Here is a 19,460-nt window from a genome sequence, read left to right as displayed (position 1 = left end):
CACGGGCCGTAGTTTGCCCAATACTTCGTTTGTGGACGAAGGATTAGACTCTAATCCTTCGTATAAAGTGGTATAAAGTGGGCCAGAGGACCGCAAAAATCATGAAGAAATCAAACAAAATCCATCCAGGGAAACCCACGTTGATGACTTTCTCTGGCCCTTTAAGAGGGGCGGGGCTACCACTGACTCAGTACAACGTGTAAAGTGCGGGATCACAGTTAGTTTCAATGAATTCGTGATCGGCAGTTTAAATAGCGTGTAAAGCCTTTCTGTAACAGTGGTGTCTTTTATTTAGTTATTTTTGCACAGTCGTCAAGTTTGTGCGGTCGCACTAGAATGTTTGTTTGAACCAAGTAATTTGCGTTACAGCTGGAGTCAATAATGTCGGCACTTCACTTCTGGGTTTGGCCGTTGGGAATTGGAGTCCTTTTGCTCGATTCCAGTTATGTTTGCTGAATGCTTTCTCATGTTTGGAATAATGAATATTGATAATACATAGTTTAAAATCATGGTTGATTTAATTATTTATTATTATTATTGTGAAGTTGAAGGTATTAATTAATGTAGTATTAGTGGTAGTGGTAATAATCGTAGTACTCAAAGAATGTTTAGAGATCAGCCATCTCGTTACCTCTGCGTCCGAGACGCATAATTTTCCCACGGGACGCACAGTTCCAAACAATGTGCGTTTTTGGGATGCAAGGAAATTTCTCAGTCAAAACAAACAAACAAAAAAACTACAGCAAGCCTGAGGATTTCACAGTAACAATCGTTACCGGTAGCGTGCCGTCATTTTAACGGTACCGAAAAATTGTTTAACCATAAAAGTCACCGCACACGAGTTGACTGTGTGATCAACGCGATTTCACTGTGCCTGTATGTGTGTTTGTGGTGTGGTGTCTAATTTACTTTCGTTTTGTTTTATTTTCAGTTTTAGGGGGGGCGGGGGGTGCAACAGATAACGTTATGTGCGCATGCAGGTTGCTATTTTAGTCCGCAAACTGAGGAATCGCGCATACATAATTGTGTGTATATGTTGTTGTTTGTATTATTATCATTTGCAATTGAATAAGTAGACCATTTCAGAATTCGAAATTTGGGACTCTCTCAATGCATAATGGGACTCATACTTTTCTGATCAGCGAGTCCCTGGGACTCGCTGCCGGTAAACTGTAAAATTATCACTGCAGAGATTACCGCTTTTTCTGCACTCAGTGATTGACTTCTATGCAAAGTCATTTCTCAACTTGTCTTCCGTGCGTCATGCCTGTTGAGTGTTGATTTACTTCATATTAAGAAACTACTGCACTAAAACATTAATTCATGAATGTATATCATATGCTTTTATTTTTGTTTTTCTCAGTATAAATAACACTTACCCTGACTGTTCTACTCTTTGAATAAAAACACTTCATTCAAGCGTTAGGGAGTGCAAGGGGTTATGATGGAGGGGTGTTGCAAATCATGAAGACCTGCCAAGTGGTATGATAGCATTGTTTTATACATGTCCTCGGCTAGGCCTCAGCTTCAAAATCAGTCCTTGGTCCTTGGCCTTGGCCTCGGAGGAAAGTCCTTGGTCCTTGGCCTTGGCCTCGGAAAATTTCTCAAGTCCTTGGCCTTGGCCTTGCCTCGGAAAATTTTCCAAGTCCTTGGCCTTGGCCTCGGAGTCAAGTCCTTGGCCTTGGCCTTGGCCTCGGGTTGCCGGTCCTTGGACACAACACTGGTGCTTTGCATTAATGTGGGAGGTGAAACTTGAGCTGCTTCGGTGGGAAGCAAACTCTTTCTTACAAACTAGGCACACCACTCTACCTTTATCAATAGTGCCGTCAGGGCGTTTTTGGAATGTAAATTTTCCATTCATTGGATCAAGATCTCTCACATGCTCCTACATTTTCTCTGCTTACTTACTGCTTACTTACCCGCCAAACTTCAATGAGAGCCTATCAGCTTCTGCTAAACAAGCTCAAACATAATGACAGCCAATCAATGTCCGCTTCAGACTGTGACTGACCATTGTTTCCCCATTCTCAACATCTTGAACACATGAAGCTAACGTATAAAAAGCGATATTACAGTGAAATTCCTCTACAACTGTTTGCAGAAAGAAATCATGTTTGCAGCAAGAAAAAATTCTTTTCACAACATGGGGTTTTTCACTGTTGCAAATTTGATCTCAGATCTAAACACACACACACACACAAACGTATGTGTACACGCACACACAAACATATGTGTACTCTTTATTTTTAATTCAATTGTGCATAAGTATGAGCATACACATATTTGACACTTCATATCATCATTGTAGAAAGAAAAAAAGGAAAAGAAATTGAGAAATTACGATCAGCATTCACTTTCACTGACATCAATTTCTTGGATAATGACTTTTTTTTTGCTTCCTCCGTCTTTCATTTTGATCACTTTTACCCTCTCTTCCAGCGTCAGAGCTCTTCTTGTCTTAGCTGCTTGACATCCAAAGGTTCGTTTTGGAGCCATTTTAGCAATGCAACGTTCTTGCTGCATCTGAAACTAACAATAACAAATACTTCCTGGACGACTGCGCATGTGTAAACCACTGTGGTGGTTGCTGTTGCCGTTTCCGAACGAAGCAGAAGAGGAGTCGCTGTTGGATTAGACTTCGTTGTAGTGAATTTCGTCGCGAGGCAAGAGCAGAGAAAAAGAATTCGTATAATGCAACAGGTTTTTTTTCCTTGTAGGGGGGGCAGGAAAGTGAGAATGGTGTTAATGCATGAACATTTTTTCACACTGGAGGGTATTTTTGCCCATGTAGGTTTTGTTGTACAGGAGTTTCACTGTATAAAAAGGCAACCCACCTACAGAAACAATAAAGCTAAAGATTAAAATTATGATTCACGCAATTAAAAAACAACACAATTGTTTTAAAATGTTCTATAAATACAGTTGAGTTGAGTGTTCAGTGCATGTTGCAGGGTTCCCACTCTTCCACTTGCTTTTTATTGATGGACCTTTAAATTACTTTTGTGGACCAATTCAGCCATTTTTGAAGGACTTTTTCTCCATTCAGCGGGGGATTCACGGTGGATTTAATGCCCGCTCAGCATTACACGGGCTGAACAGAAAGCCACATATCACTGAGCTGGTGTTCAAATCCTTGCTGCCAAAGGAAGGGCACATTTTTATTTTTAGGGGCAATCACTTCACCCTTTATTTGACATACTGTATGTCAAATTTTCACTTTGCTACCTGTATCACAGGTAGGAAAATGAAAAAAAAACTTGAATTAATTCTCAAATAAAAGACACAAAGAAAATTATAAATTGAGAAAATATAAAAATTCAAATTATTTTCGAATAAACACAACTCTAAGAACAGAGCTAGTGGTCATATGGTTCATTAAGGCCACTCCTATCCTGTCTGGAAGAAATCAAAACCTGGATGGCACAAAATTTCTTGAGATTCAATGAAAAGAAGACAGAGGTGATATTGTTTGGTCCCAGTGGCCCTTATACATTCCATCCTGTAGACTTGGGCCCCCTGTCTCCTTACCTTAAGTCAACAGTCTCAAACTTGGGCCTTAAACTGGACAGTGATTTCAAACTCGATCGGCAAATTGGTGCCGTTGTTAAATCCAGCTTCTTTCACCTTAGACAGCTGGCCAAAATAAAACCTCTCCTCTCACATGAACACTTTGGGACAGTAATTCATGCCTTTGTCACATCCCGGCTCGATTACTACAATGCCCTTTACTTTGGAGTCAGCCAGTCCTCCATTAAGCGCCTTCAGCTGGTCCAGAATGCCGCTGCTCGCCTCTTGACTGGTACTCGTAAGAGGGAGCATATAACTCCTACTCTGGCATCCCTTCACTGGCTCCCCATTCATTTTAGAGTTATTTTCAAGATCCTCTTATTTGTTTTCAAATCTCTGAATAATCTCGCGCCACCTTACCTCTCTGAGCTCATCCGCCCCTACACACCTGCCCGGCGCCTCAGGTCTGTGGACCAGACCTTATTAGAAGTACCAAGAACTAAACTGAGGCTCAGAGGGGATCGAGCCTTTTCTGTTGCTGGTCCCTCTCTCTGGAATGACCTCCCACTGAACATTCGGCAAGCCTCCTCGCTGCCCATCTTCAAATCCCTCCTCAAAACTCACTTGTATTCTTTGGCATTCGACTCAGCATGACTTAGATTTGTTCTTGGTTTTACTGTTTGGTGCTTTCTACCGCCTTTATTACCGATTTGTCTTACTGTTTATTGTGCATGTTAAATTGCTCCATGTACAGCACTTTGTATGCAGCGATGGCTGTTTGAAAGTGCTCTATAAATACTGTTGACTTGACTTGACCTGGACAGGGTTTAGAAAAATCTAGTTTCACTAACAGTCGTACTGATTGCCCATCTTCGCAGTATCCAGTATACCTGAACAGCTGAAATGCATGTCAGAAGTCTAAATCCCAAATGGTCCAACCCTATAACTTTCCCTCATTTCACCTTCAATGATCAGACATGTTTTATAATGACAAATATGAAACTGATATGACAATTAGGGAATAGCAGACAGTGACTTAGTTTTCTCCTCAATCTCTTTTGCAAGTTCTTGGCAATCAATTTTCTTCTGTTTTGCTGTGTGCCTCAATGCATTTGACTTGACCAGGAGGCTATGACAAGTTTTACCTCTCACGGAGATGCCCTTCTTGCACACTCGGCAGTAGGTCGATATATAATCACCAGCAATTTTTCCGACCCAAACACGGAACTCCGGCTTCTCCGGCGACGCCACTCGAGCGAAGCGCGCCTCAGCAGTTGAAAGTCCGCTGCTCTCTGCTGTGTGTGCGTCCGCGCCAACATGTCCGCACGCGCACGTCTTTTGGTTTCAACCAGCAACCGACATCACAAATCAAATACACTTTGATCTACGACAACAAAAAGCTAGCCTAGCCGAAACAACAGCTAAGCTTAGCTGACGCACACACAGCAGAGAGCAACGGACTATCGACTGCTGAAGCGCGCTTCGCTCGAGTGGCGTCGCTGCATATTTGTCTGTCACTTGTTGAGATCGATAAATTCGATTACCCGTATTGTTTTGTGTTTTTTGTTATTGTAAAGTGTCCTTGGGTGTCTTGAAAGGCGCTTATAAATAAAATGTATTATTATTATTATTATTATTAATAGATTTTTCCAGAAAATACGGTAATTGTTTGCCGAGCCGGCAACCAAACCACCCATTCACTCCCCCAGGATGGCGTCAATCTATTGTTGTTTCCCGGAATGACCTGAAGTGACCATGTGATCATCGTCGGAACGAATCGGAGATGGCGAAAAAGCAGAGCGGGTCCCAGGTCCTGCATGTTCCGACAAAACTATGAATTGGAAGGGTCGGGAAAATGTGTTGAGGCGCTTGCTAGACGAAGCGAAGCAAGCAAGTCGCAACACGAAGCTAACTGCGATGATCACTCTCAACTTTACAAGTTACACAGGCAAGCATGGCTGGGTTTCTCTGAGACGTTCGGGACACACTCTGAATTTAGTTGTACAAGACACACCTAAAACAACAAAACTGTTGTTCATTGTGTGGCTTTTGTGAGCTTCATGGCGCAACTTTGCAAGAAAAATCAACCCGACTGTACTGTGCTCAACTTAAATGTTTCAGCTCTGAAATAAAGAGAGCTGTCGTGTTGGTTTTTTAAAACATACACTTTATTAATTCGTTTAACACTCAAGCAAATACAGACACGTCTTTGTCCGTCTCCGTGCCTTCTCTTCTCTGGTTCTAGTGATGTGTTGTTCGCGAACGAACCGGCTCTTAGAGCCGGCGCTTTGAAGTGAACGACGGGAGCCGGCTCCTAATAGGGAGCCGGTCCTAATAGGAGCCGACTTTTTTTTTCTCCTGTTTTCCCCCCCTTTGGTTAAAGCCGCACGTGATTGGTCAAGATCCGTGGTAGAAGAGGGAGGGGAGGGTTACACACACACACACACACACACGCTGCAGTGAGAAGAAACAGGAGGGGTTAGAGACACACAGCAGCACACTGTGAGCAGCACACGAACAGGAGAGACAGGGAGACATAGGTGGAAAGTGGAAAGGTGAGAAATGCAGTGAAATTTGGACTCATTTCAACTTAATTGATAGTTCAAAGGCAGAGTGTAGACCAGGAGTGTTCAACTCATTTTTGTCGCGGGCCACATTTTAGTGACGGTTTCCCTTGGAGGGCCATTATGAATTTGGGGAAACCACATAAAAGTTTAATCCCCTCCACATATATCAGATACAGCGCACAACAAATTAATGAATAACTAGTTTTAAAATCAGAAGTCAAGAATAATGACTGTTTTTGTGGACAATTTGAAATTTTGGTTCAGACTTTAGCAAGCATCATGGAACTTGACATGCTTGATTTGATTTCGCGGGCCACATAAAACGATGTGGCGGGCCAGATCTGGCCCCCGGACCTTGACATCTGTGGTGTAGGCTGTGCAAGGTTAAAATATCCCATCGATCAGGCTCCACAAATAACCTGCACAGGCACATAGTAACAGTCCACCGATCAGTACAATTTGAAGAGAATTATGCATTGAGAGAGTCCCAAATTTCGAATTCTGAAAGGGTCTCCTTATTCAATTGCATATGATAATAACACAAACAACAACATATACATACAATGATAAAAAAATGATGCAAAAATTTAAATAATTCAGGAGCAGGCCTGAGGATTTTGGAAATTCATGGTAACCGTTTTTCGGTTCCGTCGGATTACCCAATGGGAAACCACGATAACAAATGTTGGGTTCCGTAAACGTTCATCATGGGAACCCATTTTTCTATTTTGACTGATATTGATAATCAAGAATTCCGAAACTCAAAAGTATAATGTTTCAAGGGTCAATGTTTGAAAACTATGCATTAACAATGAACATTACATCAGCAGCTGTGTACTCCAGGTTTAGTCCAAAAAATAAATGGATCAAAAACTGGTGTACTCATGTGACATCATCAGAGTATTTTTTTCCAATCTCACACTGTAAAGATTAATTGACTGGTAATCATTAATACAGGTAAGTATTGATGTGGCTTGACATCCTCTTCCCAAGACGATGCATGTGTAATCTACGATCAATTTGACGAAAGAATTTAACACACGTCATCATGAGTTCTACCAACAGTTAACATTAGCATGACTACACCTTGTGACGAATGTTTTATTCATAAAGTTACCATACTACAACCAGTAAATTATAGAATAACAAATAGTGTTTCATAAAATTTTTCACAGCGATTAGCCTACAAATCTAATGACCAACTTGCCTTGTAATCGTGCCTCGCGTCGTATCTCGCTCTCGCGTTCTGTGCATACGTCACAGGTGAGTTTAGTGATACGCCCTTTGGACGATTCATACGAAAAATCAGACTAGCATTCCCATTTCTTAAATATCGTAATTAGTAGACCTTGGTGAGGTTTTTTCGCCGCCATCTCAAACTTTCATCCGTGCGATTCCTCAGTTTGCGGACTAAAATAGCAACCCACATGCGCACATAACGTCATCTGTTGCGTCCCCCCAACACTGAAAACTAAACAAAACAAAAGTAAATTAGAAGAAACACACTCACACAACACACCACATCACAAACACACATAAAGGCGCAGTGAAATCACATTGATCACACAGTCAACTCAAGTGCGGTGACTTTTATAGTTAAACTATTTTTCGGTACCGTGAAAATGACGCCACGGAAACGACACGCTACCGGTAACGATTGTTACTGTGAAATCCTCAGGCTTGCCGTAGTTTTTTTGTTTGTTTGTTTTGACTGAGAAATTTCCTTGCATCCCAAAAACGCACAGTGTTTGGAACTGTGCGTCCCGTGGGAAAATTATGCGTCTAGGACGCGGGACGCAGAGGTAACGAGATGGCTGATCTCTAAACATTCTCTGAGTGCTACGATTATTACCACTACCACTAATACTACATTAATTAATACCTTCAACTTCACGATAATAATAAAAAATAATTCAATCAACCATGATTTTTAACTATGTATTATCAATATTCATTATTCCAAACATGAGAAAGCATTCAGCAAACATAACTGGAATCGAGCAAAAAGACTCCAAATCCCAACGGCCAAACCCAGAAGTGAAGTGCCGACATTATTGACTCCCTGTAACGCAAATTACTTGGTTCAAACATTCTAGTGCCATCGCACAAACGTGACGACTGTGCAAAAATAACTAAATAAAAGACACCACTGTTACAGAAAGGCTTTACACAGTATTTTTACACGTTGCACTGACTGTCACCTGTCAGTGGCAGCCCCGCCCCTCTTAAAGCGCCAGATAATGTCATCAACATGGGTTACCCTGGATGGATTTTGTTTGATTTCTTCATGATTTTTGCGGTCCTCGGGCCCACTATATTTCTGTGGACGAAGGATTAGAGGCTCAAATCCTTCGTTGTGTCCTTGGACCGGCAACCCAAGGCCAAGGACTTGACTCCGAGGCCAAGGCCGAGGATCAAGGACCGACCTTCGGTCCTCGAGCCGGTCCTCGAGGCCAAGGACTGGCTCGAGGAACACATCACTGATTGTTGGGCGCAGCCAGGCATGGTAAAACATATGCCAGTTTAAACATACGGCATGCATGCACGCACGCTAAAAACACGTTTTTAAAAAGGCAACGGAAGCAAAACTGAGTTCGGTTGTACTTTATTTAGCCATTTTACAATGTACTCACGTTTTTCTCTTCACCTCCTACACGCTCACCCTTCACCCATTGGCGACTGGTACCTGCTAGGGGCGTGCCTTTAGCGTCCTCTTACACGCCCACCCTTCCCTCATTGGCGACTGGTACCTGCTAGGGACGTGCCTTTAGCATCCTCTTACACGCCCACCCTTCACTCATTGGCGGACTTCCGCATGCCTGTCGTCACTCACTCCGCCTTTTCTCTATATAAACAGCATGTTGGCCAGAAGCGCTCTCAGTCATGCTTTGGAACTCTGCTCATACACTAGACGCTCCGCATTATAAGGCGTCCTGTCCATTTTGGAGAAAATTTAAGACTTTTAATGGCGCCTTATAGTCGTGAAAATACGGTACATGTTTAAAAGATATGAATAATAATGCAGACTTGTTTAACTTAGATTTCGTGACAAAAGACAGGCTTTAATTTGTTATCACAATTCACCCCTCCTCCACCCGAGTCATCACAAATGCAATAGGAAATGTCGGGTTTGCTTCGGGCTCGGGCCTGCAAATCGAGTTAATTGGTCGGGCTCGGGCAGGGTCGGGCTTAAATACCAGCGGGCCGGGTCGGGCTGTATTTTTTTGGCCCGATCTTACCTCTACATCAAATCCATGGTATCATTTTAATCACTGTCTGTCAAGACATTTATTTTCAACATGATGGCGCAATTGTACAAATAAAGCCTCATGATGCTTCGACCCAGGAACGAACCAGTTGGATGGAAAGCCTCATTGCTTCATGAGGCTTCATTTTCCCATCACGAATTAAAACTCAGAAAACTAAATCAAAAACAAACAAAGTCCAAAGTATCAAACAAAACACATGACTGAAGACAAAACAGCAAAAACACAAACAATACAATACAATACAATACATGCTGATTTATATAGCGCTTTCACAACAGCGACAGCTGTAACAAAGCGCTTCACAAAACAGTTAACATAAAGTAAAATAATAAACATAACATAAAACACGGACAGTCGTGCAGTCCTAACCACTTTTCCGTCACACGCTTTGTTGTTTGAAGCAGTTTGAGATGAAAGAGGAGAGAATCAAAGTGTCCTTTAACCAGTGGATCAGAGACATCTTGCTCAATATGTGCACACGTCGGCTACAAGCTAAGTTTCAAAGTCAACAAGAAGCTGTAGCATCCATTTACGAAAAAAGAGATTGGTTCACTTCTCCTGTCCCATGGAAATCCATTTCAATTCCAAGCGGCGACTCTCAGTTCCAAATACGCATCGGCGCTCTGCGCCAACGCTCCTCTCTCCTCATCCTCAACTTCAGCAGCCATCCATCCAGCCGCACCAACGCCGACTGTCCAACAGCGCCGACATAGCCACTGAACAAAACGGGGTTGTGAAAAATGCTGCCCATTACAGGCGCAAAAAACACAAGCGCCCCAGGTCTGTCCAGCACCGACAGTCAATGGCGCCGACATTCCTCCCAATCAACATCTGTGCTGGTACAGGCGTGCTGCCGAGAAGGCGCCACCACCAAGCACAGATACTTCTCCTTTGACGAATGTCGTGGCCAAAAAGCGCTGAAAACAGTCCATATCAGGTCCACACGATGAAACAACAAACATGTGACAAAACAAAAAGACAAAAATACCAAAAAAGAACAAAAAAGCAAGGCTCTTGAAGAGCACTTGCCAAAGGCTGCCTACTCGGGCGCCATCTTGGAAAAAAAAAAAAAAAGAACAAAAACAAACAATGACCCGACAATGAGTGGTCGGGAGGGAGTCCTTTTAAATGGCCAACAGGTGTGCAGCTGCAGGGGGAGCCCTACAGTGCCACCTGTTGGTCACAAACTGAAACATGACTATGCAATTCCAAGCAGGAAAACACCTTCCCAAAGAATCATCCCAGGCCTATATGAGAGAACGTGCTGCACTCCAAGAACGGGTCAAAAAAGCCACAGCTGTTTGTCTAACAACTGACTGCTGGACATCCCGAACCACAAGTTGTGGGGGTTCTGGATCAATTTCACTGAGGGGGCCGGGCTGGGGCCAGGGGTTTTGATGGGGGGGCACATTCAACCCAGGGCTAAAAAGACAGATTCAAAATCTGATTTGACTTTTTATTTCTTCAAACTTTGAAATTGTAGTCATAACATTACAGTGATGAGAAAAAAACTGTATTAGGAGGGCTAAAATGTCTGCAAGCGTAACAATATGCCATGTCCATCTGTTGAGAATATTCAAGCCAGGGGATGATATGGTACCAGCCTGCCGGGGACAAAAATTGCAAATACACTGAAGCTAGATGTTTTACATGCATATAATTATCCAAATTTTAAAAGGCAATGTCTTATATATTGATCCTGTTAAATTAAAATAAAATGGGAGAAGTTACACACACACACACACACACACACACACGCACACACAAACATACAAACACGCACACACACACACACACACACAAGCAAATAGCACTCGTGTCGTGGTAATTTCCTTCTCTGCGGACTGCTTCTCATTTTACCGCTCATTTTTAAGTGGCGTAGCGCACTAAAGGGTCCGACTAGAATGTTAAATCACGCACTTTGATTCCACCTTTCGCGTCGGAGACTCGGCGCGACTGCGTAATCTACGCTCGGAGGGGGGGCCACAGGGGGGGCCAGAATCAGTGCTACAGGGGCACTGGCCCCCGTTGCCCACCCCCCCCAGAACCGCCACTGACCACAACATCCTACATGTCAGTTACATGTGACTTTGTTGAAAACTTCAAAATGATGACCTGTCTGCTGGATTGTTTTGAGTTCAGTGAAAGACACACTTCTGGGAACTTAGCAGAGGAGCTGCTCAAAGTGGCCAAAGAGAAGCATGTGGAAAACAAAGCGGTTTGCTGTGTTAGCGACAATGCAGCTAACATCATCAAAGCAATTAAAACTCTGAAATGGACCCTTCACCCATGTCTTGCACACACCCTTAACCTGGTTGTAAGAGATGCTCTGAAGGTGAAGAAGCCCACTACAGACAAAGTGAAGGGGATAGTGGAATTCTTCCACCTTTCAATTACAAACTGCTCCTATATACATATATGGCCATCCACAATCTGGCCCCTCCCTAACTGTCCGACCTACTTCAGGTGCATACCCCCACTCGCTCCCTCAGATCCTCGTCCTCCCTCCGCCTGTCAGTGCCCCCTGCCCGCCTCAGCACCATGGGAGCCAGAGCCTTTAGTCGCGCTGCTCCAAAGCTCTGGAACAATCTACCCCCAGACCTCCAAAACTGTACACCTCTCTCCACTTTCAAGTCCCGTCTAAAAACACACTTGTTCAGGACTGCCTACAATACATAACTATTCCATTTCCTCTGTTTTGTGATTTTATGTCTTGTTTTTATACAATATATATATTTTTTTTTACATTGTATTGTCTGTACAGTGTCCTTGGGTGGCTTTTAAATGAAACGTATTATTATTATTATTATTATTATAATTTTACATTATTTTTGATAGTAAATTAATTTAAGCAACAAAAAACCGAGGAGCCATTTGGGAGCTGAAGAGTGAGAGAGAGTGAGCCGAGCCAAAAGAACCGGCTCTGTAAAAAGAGCCGGAATTCCCATCACTATCTGGTTCGGTTCGAGAGGCGTTCAAAGACCGCCTCCGAAAAAACATAAATTAACAAAGGCACTAAGAAAAGCGAAAATAATGCAACAAAACAATAAATCAAGCGAGGAAATTACAAAATAAATTCTATTGGGTGTGAGGGGTGAACACACAACAAATGAATAAATAACAAACAATTCTGAGACTACATAAAGAAAAGCAGAGACAAATGGGAATGCATCTGCTGATGATCAGATCTAAGTACTAAATGGACCAGTACGTACGAGATGCTGTCCAGGTTTGTTGGACAATGACGTTCTGTGACCGCAGCTCTTTCTGATCTTTCAGTAAATCAAAGAGCCAAACACCGATTCGATTTAAAGCTCGAGCATTGTAACCTCAGTGAGGAGCCAACCATTTAAAGAAGCGAGAGTGGGGAACAATTAGTTATTCTTCTGCTCTTCTCTAGCTGGTGTAAAATCTAAAAAAATTAACACTGCGTTCAGAGTTTCAAGCTCCATCAATAAAGACATCCCTGGCAAAAGAGGCAGAACACATCACAGAGGGGTGGCAGGTACTATTCTCATTTCAATGTGAAGCTCATAACATAATCTTGCCAGCTGCTTTGGACCCAAGATTTAAAAAATTGAGATTTTTGATTGCTGAAGATGTGAAGAGGAGGAAAGACAGTCAACTGGAAGTGGAAATGAAGCTTCCAGTGACTCCACATAAGAAGATAATTCAGCCACAAAAGATCATGGTCATTCATGAAGACTGGGATCATCAGATGACTCCACCAGTGATGATGAGGATGAGTGAGTGTGTGTGTGTGTGTTTAGATCTGAGATCAAATTTGCTACAGTGAAAAACCCCCTGTTGTGAAAAATTTCTTGCTGTAAACGTAATTTCGTTGTAGAGGAGTTTCACTGTATTATTGCTAGATAATGAAAGTGCAGTTATTTTACAGAAAAACGATTTCTTCAGTGAAATTATGCAAAACAATTCTAATTGTGCAACATTTGTAACTCTTTTTCAGTAAAATGAACACTACAATGCTTTCTGATTTTAACTTTGCCATGAAGATAGCACAATATCTTTGTATGCCAGTAATAATGTAACATAACTCACATTTTTTTGTCCCAACTGCTAAACAATGTAGAAAAAACACAAGCAAGTATGTTTCAGTGTTTTGTTTTTTTCTTGTTCAGTAGAAATCAATCTAACCCAGGGGTGGGCAAATGTTTTGGCTCGGAGGCCACATTGATTTCTAAATTTGACAGGTGGACGGGTCAGCACAAGATACGGTACATATAAAAAAACTGTATATGTTGACAGTCCATACCAAACATCAACAGAACAAAAGCATTAAAGTCTTACCATACTTTTTTTGCCAGCTAATTGTGTGACAACATAAGCAACAGAGTGCAACAATATATTGCCCAAAAACTGTTTGCTACAAAATGAGACGAGTAAAAGACCTGGTGGCTTTCTTTACACTCACTCACTGTCTCGAACTTGACCTCCCCTCTATCACCACACAAGATAGTGTTGCTCAGCTGATGTCGTGCAACGAACTTTTGAACCCAGCCACGGGATGCTTCAGTCTTCGATGCCCATAGCGCTGTGGAACTCGATTGCCCCCATATTAGTGGTGCAGTTTGCGGAAAGTTTCAGCACGATAACAGTCAAACCATTCCAGGAAACATTTATTTCCTTGACTGTCCGTCGAGCCACAAGCAATTCATTCTGAGCATGGAAACACCCAGAATCGGACTGAGCGAGAATCGCTTCCTCGTTTTTCAAAGTCTCGTAGATTTGAGTCTTTCAGACTCCAAGCGTCTCCTGAATGTTTCATACTTTGTAACCCACTTCGTTTAATCAGATACACTTCACTTTCTCTTCTGCGGCCATGACTGTTCCTCTTCGTTTGGATGCCATGATCTACAGGATGTAAAAATGTTCGCAATTCCAGTAAAACTCACTCCAATAAAGAGTCACTTGCATGTCACCGTTTTGGAGCCAATGATTGGAAATAGCGGCGCAGACACACTTATTCCGTCGTATCAAGCGGAGTTACTTGAGTTAGCGCTACTGCGGGCTTCCGTATCGTCTCCCCCTCCCTCCCTGTGCTCTGCAACTTCAAGTAACTGTGCCACCTGGCGTTGAAATACCTGTGATTACAAGTCCAAATGAAATGAATGCAATCATTTACATCGAACCTTAATTGTGTACTGCGGATCCGGCCTGCGGGCCGTAGTTTGCCCACCTCTGCTGTACAGGGTCGCAGGTGGTGCTGGAGTCCAGCCCAGCTGAGTTGAGGCAAAAAGCAGCCTACACCTTAAACTGGTTGCCAGCCACTGGCATTTAATTAGAGGCGCGTCGACAAAATGACACACTGTGTTGATACTGTGCTGATACTGTGTCGCTGACCACTGCCACCTGCTGGACCTTCAAAATCCCTGCAGCCAACCCACTTGACAGACTGAACAGACTGATTTGATGATGAAGTGTATACAATGCACTACCTCACTCTACCCACAATAGCCACAAGCACCATTGTTTATGTTGTTGTTTATGCTGTTTACTTCAACGGACAGTTAGGACGGCGGAAAAAATCGTTGGCACCGCCCTACCCACTCTTGAGGACTTGCACACTGCAAGAATCAAGACAAGGGCACGGAAAATCCTCCTGGATCCCCCGCACCCTGCCCACCACCTTTTCCAGCTACTCCCCTCAGGCAGACGCTACAGATCCATGCGCACCAAATCCAGTAGACACTTGAACAGCTTCTTCCCTCTAGCCATTAACTCCTTAAACAGTCACTGACGTAGTCACTCTTCTTGTACTACAAATACTGCTACTGGTTACTCTAAAATGGTTCATTGATTTGTTGTTTATGATGATACTAATGCAGCGTGTTATACCGGAGACAAATTCCTTGTGTGATCTACATACTTGGCCAATAAAGATGATTCTGATTCTGATTCTGATTATATTGTTTATATTGTCTATACTGTTCAGATTACATGTCTTTTTTATACAGTGTAGCTGCTATCCTTTCTTAGCTGTGTGTGTTTAATGCACAGCATGTTTGCATGCATATATGCACTGAGGATTGAGAGGAAGAAATTTCATCTATGCTGCATGTCATACATAAAGAATATTTGACAATAAAGATGACCTTGACCCTTGACAATATCATTCACATCCATGCATTCATATTGTATGATTCAATGTGTTTCAATAATGTGAAAATCATGTGAATGAGGATGCTTGTGGGCTTTGTCTTCACAAGTTTTGATTTAGAAAAATAAGATGCTCCAGTGTTTTAAATTTCAGTCTGTTGCGTTTAATGCATGCTATTTCCCCTGTTGTGGAGAACACACACACAAAGTGGAATAAGACATGTCAAAAATCCGAGAGGCACTTGGTGAGACAAGGAGATTTTAATAAATACCTTATTCTCCAAAAGGAGATCAAAATGGCACTACACGGCGGACAATTTGTGTTTGTCCGGAAGCTGCTCCATAATATGCACGTACTGTAGCAACGTCACTCGAGTGAAGCGCGTCTCAACAGTCGATAGTCCGCTGCTCTCTGCCGTGCGCGCGTGAGCGCGAGCACGTACTCGCGGCGCCGATCCAACCCACGCCACATATTAAGCTTTGAACTATGACAACAGCTAAGCTAGTCTAGCCAATGTAATGATGGTCAGCAGACAAGGTTTACGTTTTATGTGACTTTTAATAACAATGTGGCAGAGTCATCAAACATGCGGTGTGCTCACTCGCAGTCACTTTCTGGAACTCCTCCCCCTTATCGGCGGGACCTCACAATCAACTGGAATATGACGTACAGTACAAATGTTCATACAGCACTTCTCATATAATAATAGCCTATTATATGTCAGCTGACACGACGCTCGAAGTCAGACGGACACATTTTTTCTGATCATCAGTGTGTTTTCCGTATTGCCCAAACATATATTTTTATTCGAGCGAGGGTGAGGTCTGGCTTGTTTCGGCAGTCGGCATCGTGTCGCCAGACGCACTTCCTTATAAACACTGTGCGGGCTTTAGTTGCGTCAATGGCCCCTGGACTGAGTCGACGCCCCCTGGACTGTGTCGACGCAGCCGATGCAGTCTAGACTGCGCCGGTGCAGTTCACGTGTCAATCACGTGATGTAATGAAGCAGCGCAGGCACCGACACGTGGATTGCTCTGTGAGCCCGACGCATGCGTCAACGCATCGGTATCGCTGGACCCATCACTACCAGACAGTTATGGGGGACACACAGAGACGAACAACCATACACACCCACATCTCTGACTGGGAACCGATCGCATGCTGCCCACACACAAAACAGGCAAGAGTACCATTACAGCATTTTTTTTGTCATGCATATTGGTTTCAAGTCCCTTTGGAGATACAGCCACACAACCGATGGGAAGGAACTTGTCTTTGCCAAACACCTTAATCTTGGGAGGATAACGCCAAGTAATGGCTGCCCTCAGCTGTACGTTTAGCTGGATGCTAACGGGGTCGTTCAATATTGACTTCTATCCACCATAAGCATATGCCCCATGAGCCTTTGTGTGAATTAAGTGCACAATTTAAAGTATAGCTTAAAAGGGAGTTTTGTTTACATCTTGGGTGTCCAAACCTGGTCCTTGAGGGCTGCTGTTCTCTATGTTTCAGATGTCTCCCTTCTCCAACACACCTGATTCAAATGATCAGGATTGCTATCAAGCTTTTTCAGATCTTGCTGATTTACATGACATGCCTGGTTTACATGGAAGTGACTTGTCTGAGTCCACTTTCTGTGACAGTTATCGACTTTAAGAATTTGGGAACACCAGTTGTTGCATCTTAGAAGCAAAAACATTTTACTCCTTTGCTTCTATTTATTTTCCTGCTGTTTTGTAATAAAATGTAATAATTTTTTTCCGAGCCAACACCATTTATGTTTGTGCATTTGTGTCTGTGTTGTTTCAGTCATCCACTAAAATTCAGTTCAATTAAAAAGTAAGTTTGCTTTTTGAGACAAATATTGCTGTACGATTAAAATGTGATGACATACAGTGCATAATTAGATGCGTATGTTGTCCACGTTAATACATGAGAGAAGGGGGGAAGCTAGCAAGAGAGAGAGAGTGAGAGAGAGAGAGAGAGAGAGAGAGAGAGAGAGAGAGAGAGAGAGAGAGAGAGAGAGAGAAAACATTCCAGTGGGTTTGGAAATAAATTCATGGATACAATTAGGAAACAAGAGTCATTCTTGAAATACGATATATTTGAAACACAAAAGAAATACATCTCAAAGGAGCAAATAAGTGAAAAAAGTCTCACTCAACCTGAGGTCTGCTGTGCCTGTGGTCCCATAAATGCAGGTACATATAGATGGGCAGGAGTGGACGACCAAGAAATGATATAGTGGAATGTGAAGGAAAGCCAGCAAATGCATCTTTCATTCAAGAAATATTGTCCTTACACAGACGCTTTGCATCTCCATATTGTCTTTCCTGTCCAGTCTGAGTTTGCGATCTACAGTTTAGAGTGAAACTGAATCCCAGATTAGTTGGGATTACGCTTCTTAAAAGTAGCATGTAATCCCACGCTGTTCAGTCAGAATAACAAATCACAACACCAAGCCTTTAAGATCTGAAAGACAACACATAATAAACACCAGACCAACACAAAAGAGGTATTTTTTTAGCAATTGCCAAAAAAGCACTTTTGAATTATGTTTTTTGTTGTTGTTTGTTTATTGTTTTTTTTTTGCTCAAGAATCATTTTCGTTTTATATAAATAAAGGTTTGTGTCAAAACTTGTTTTATTTAAATAAAGGTTTGTGTCAAAACTTCATGCCTGGTTGTCTGTTGAATAGTGCTATATCGTGAAACATAAATGTATATTTAAAGGTATGAATGGTTTTAAAGTACAGCAATGAATAATTTGAAGCAGTGAACCAGGGTGCGCTTGGAGGTTATTTCACACAAGTAACTGGAAGACTCACACGTTATAGCCAGGACGCAAGCACGGCAACAGAAACGTGAAGCTATTCGTGAAGATGCTTCATGTACTTGGTCCTTGGAGATTTATCATTAAGAGCTGGTTAGTGTGGTTCTGTTTCTGACCAACAGGTGGCATTGTAGGGCTCCTCCTGCAGTGGCACACATGTTGGTCATTGTGTCATTAGTTCGTGTTTCTGTTCAAAGGACTCCATGCCCGACCAGTCGCTGTCGGGTCACTGTGTTTGTCATTCTTTGTATCTGTTTGTGTTTGTATTTTTGTTAAATACATCTTGTTAAATCCACCCTTCTCCTCCCTGCCTCCCTGCTTTTTGGGGTCCTCTACTCTACCACCTTGCAAACATGACAGAGCTCACTGAATTAAGACCGAACCGGAGCTTTTGATTGTATGATGTCATTGAACCTCAATTTTACAAAAACAGCTGATACACGTTGTCCATAATCATAATATTCAGGAAGGCCCTTATTGTCAAGTGCAGATAACACTGGCCATCAATCAAACAAAAATGACACGACTGTTTCTTGATGTTTTTTAATGTTTTAGTGAGAAGCAATTCAACAATAGTTTTCATTCATTCATTCATTTTCCGATCCGTTTTATCCTCACAAGGGTCGCGGGGATGCTGGAGCCTATCCGAGCTGTCTTCGGGCAGTAGGCGGGGGACACCTTGAACCGGTTGCCAGCCAATCGCAGGGCACACAGAGACAAACAACCATCCACGCTCACTCCTAGGGACAATTTAGAGTGTTCAATCAGCCTGCCGTGCATGTTTTGGGAATGTGGGAGGAAATCGGAGTACCCGGAGAAAACCTATGCAGGCCCGGGGAGAATATGCAAACTCCACACAGGTAGGCCGGAGCTGGAATTGCACTGCGAGGTCGATGCGCTAACCAATGGACCACTGGGCCGCCTCACTCACAACAACGAATCATAAAATCCATTGTTATTAGTTACAACAGCGTCATCTAATGACATCCAAAAGTGGGTATTTCTCATACTGTACCATTTTAAAAAATTTATATGAATGTTTTTTTATTCTGACGGCGAGGGCAGTATTAAATTAATGATTCATCATCATATAATAGAGTGGTACAAATCATCTTTTGTCATTGAAATGAATAAATATTTCAATAATCCATCGCAGCCCCACATGCA

The 19,460-nt window shown here is 42.6% G+C and overlaps 1 protein-coding gene across 1 annotated transcript in view; it reads right to left on the bottom strand.

Moving 5' to 3' along the window:
- The window catches only part of lrit3b (leucine-rich repeat, immunoglobulin-like and transmembrane domains 3b), a 40,135-nt gene extending 22,318 nt beyond the window's left edge, over positions 1-17,817 (bottom strand). The window contains exon 1 of the mRNA XM_086128147.1: positions 17,627-17,817. Coding sequence (XP_085984273.1) covers positions 17,627-17,736 — 110 coding nt within the window. The 5' untranslated portion in view covers positions 17,737-17,817. The remainder of the gene's footprint in view (positions 1-17,626) is intronic.
- Between the last annotated feature and the right edge of the window lie 1,643 nt (positions 17,818-19,460).

This window comes from Hippocampus guttulatus, chromosome 13 (genome assembly GCF_054856545.1).
Source record: "Hippocampus guttulatus isolate MCC_2025c chromosome 13, RoL_Hgut_1.0, whole genome shotgun sequence".
Lineage (NCBI taxonomy): Eukaryota > Metazoa > Chordata > Actinopteri > Syngnathiformes > Syngnathidae > Hippocampus > Hippocampus guttulatus.
Note: the sequence above shows the minus strand (reverse complement) of the source record. Positions and strands in the feature narration are given on the sequence as shown.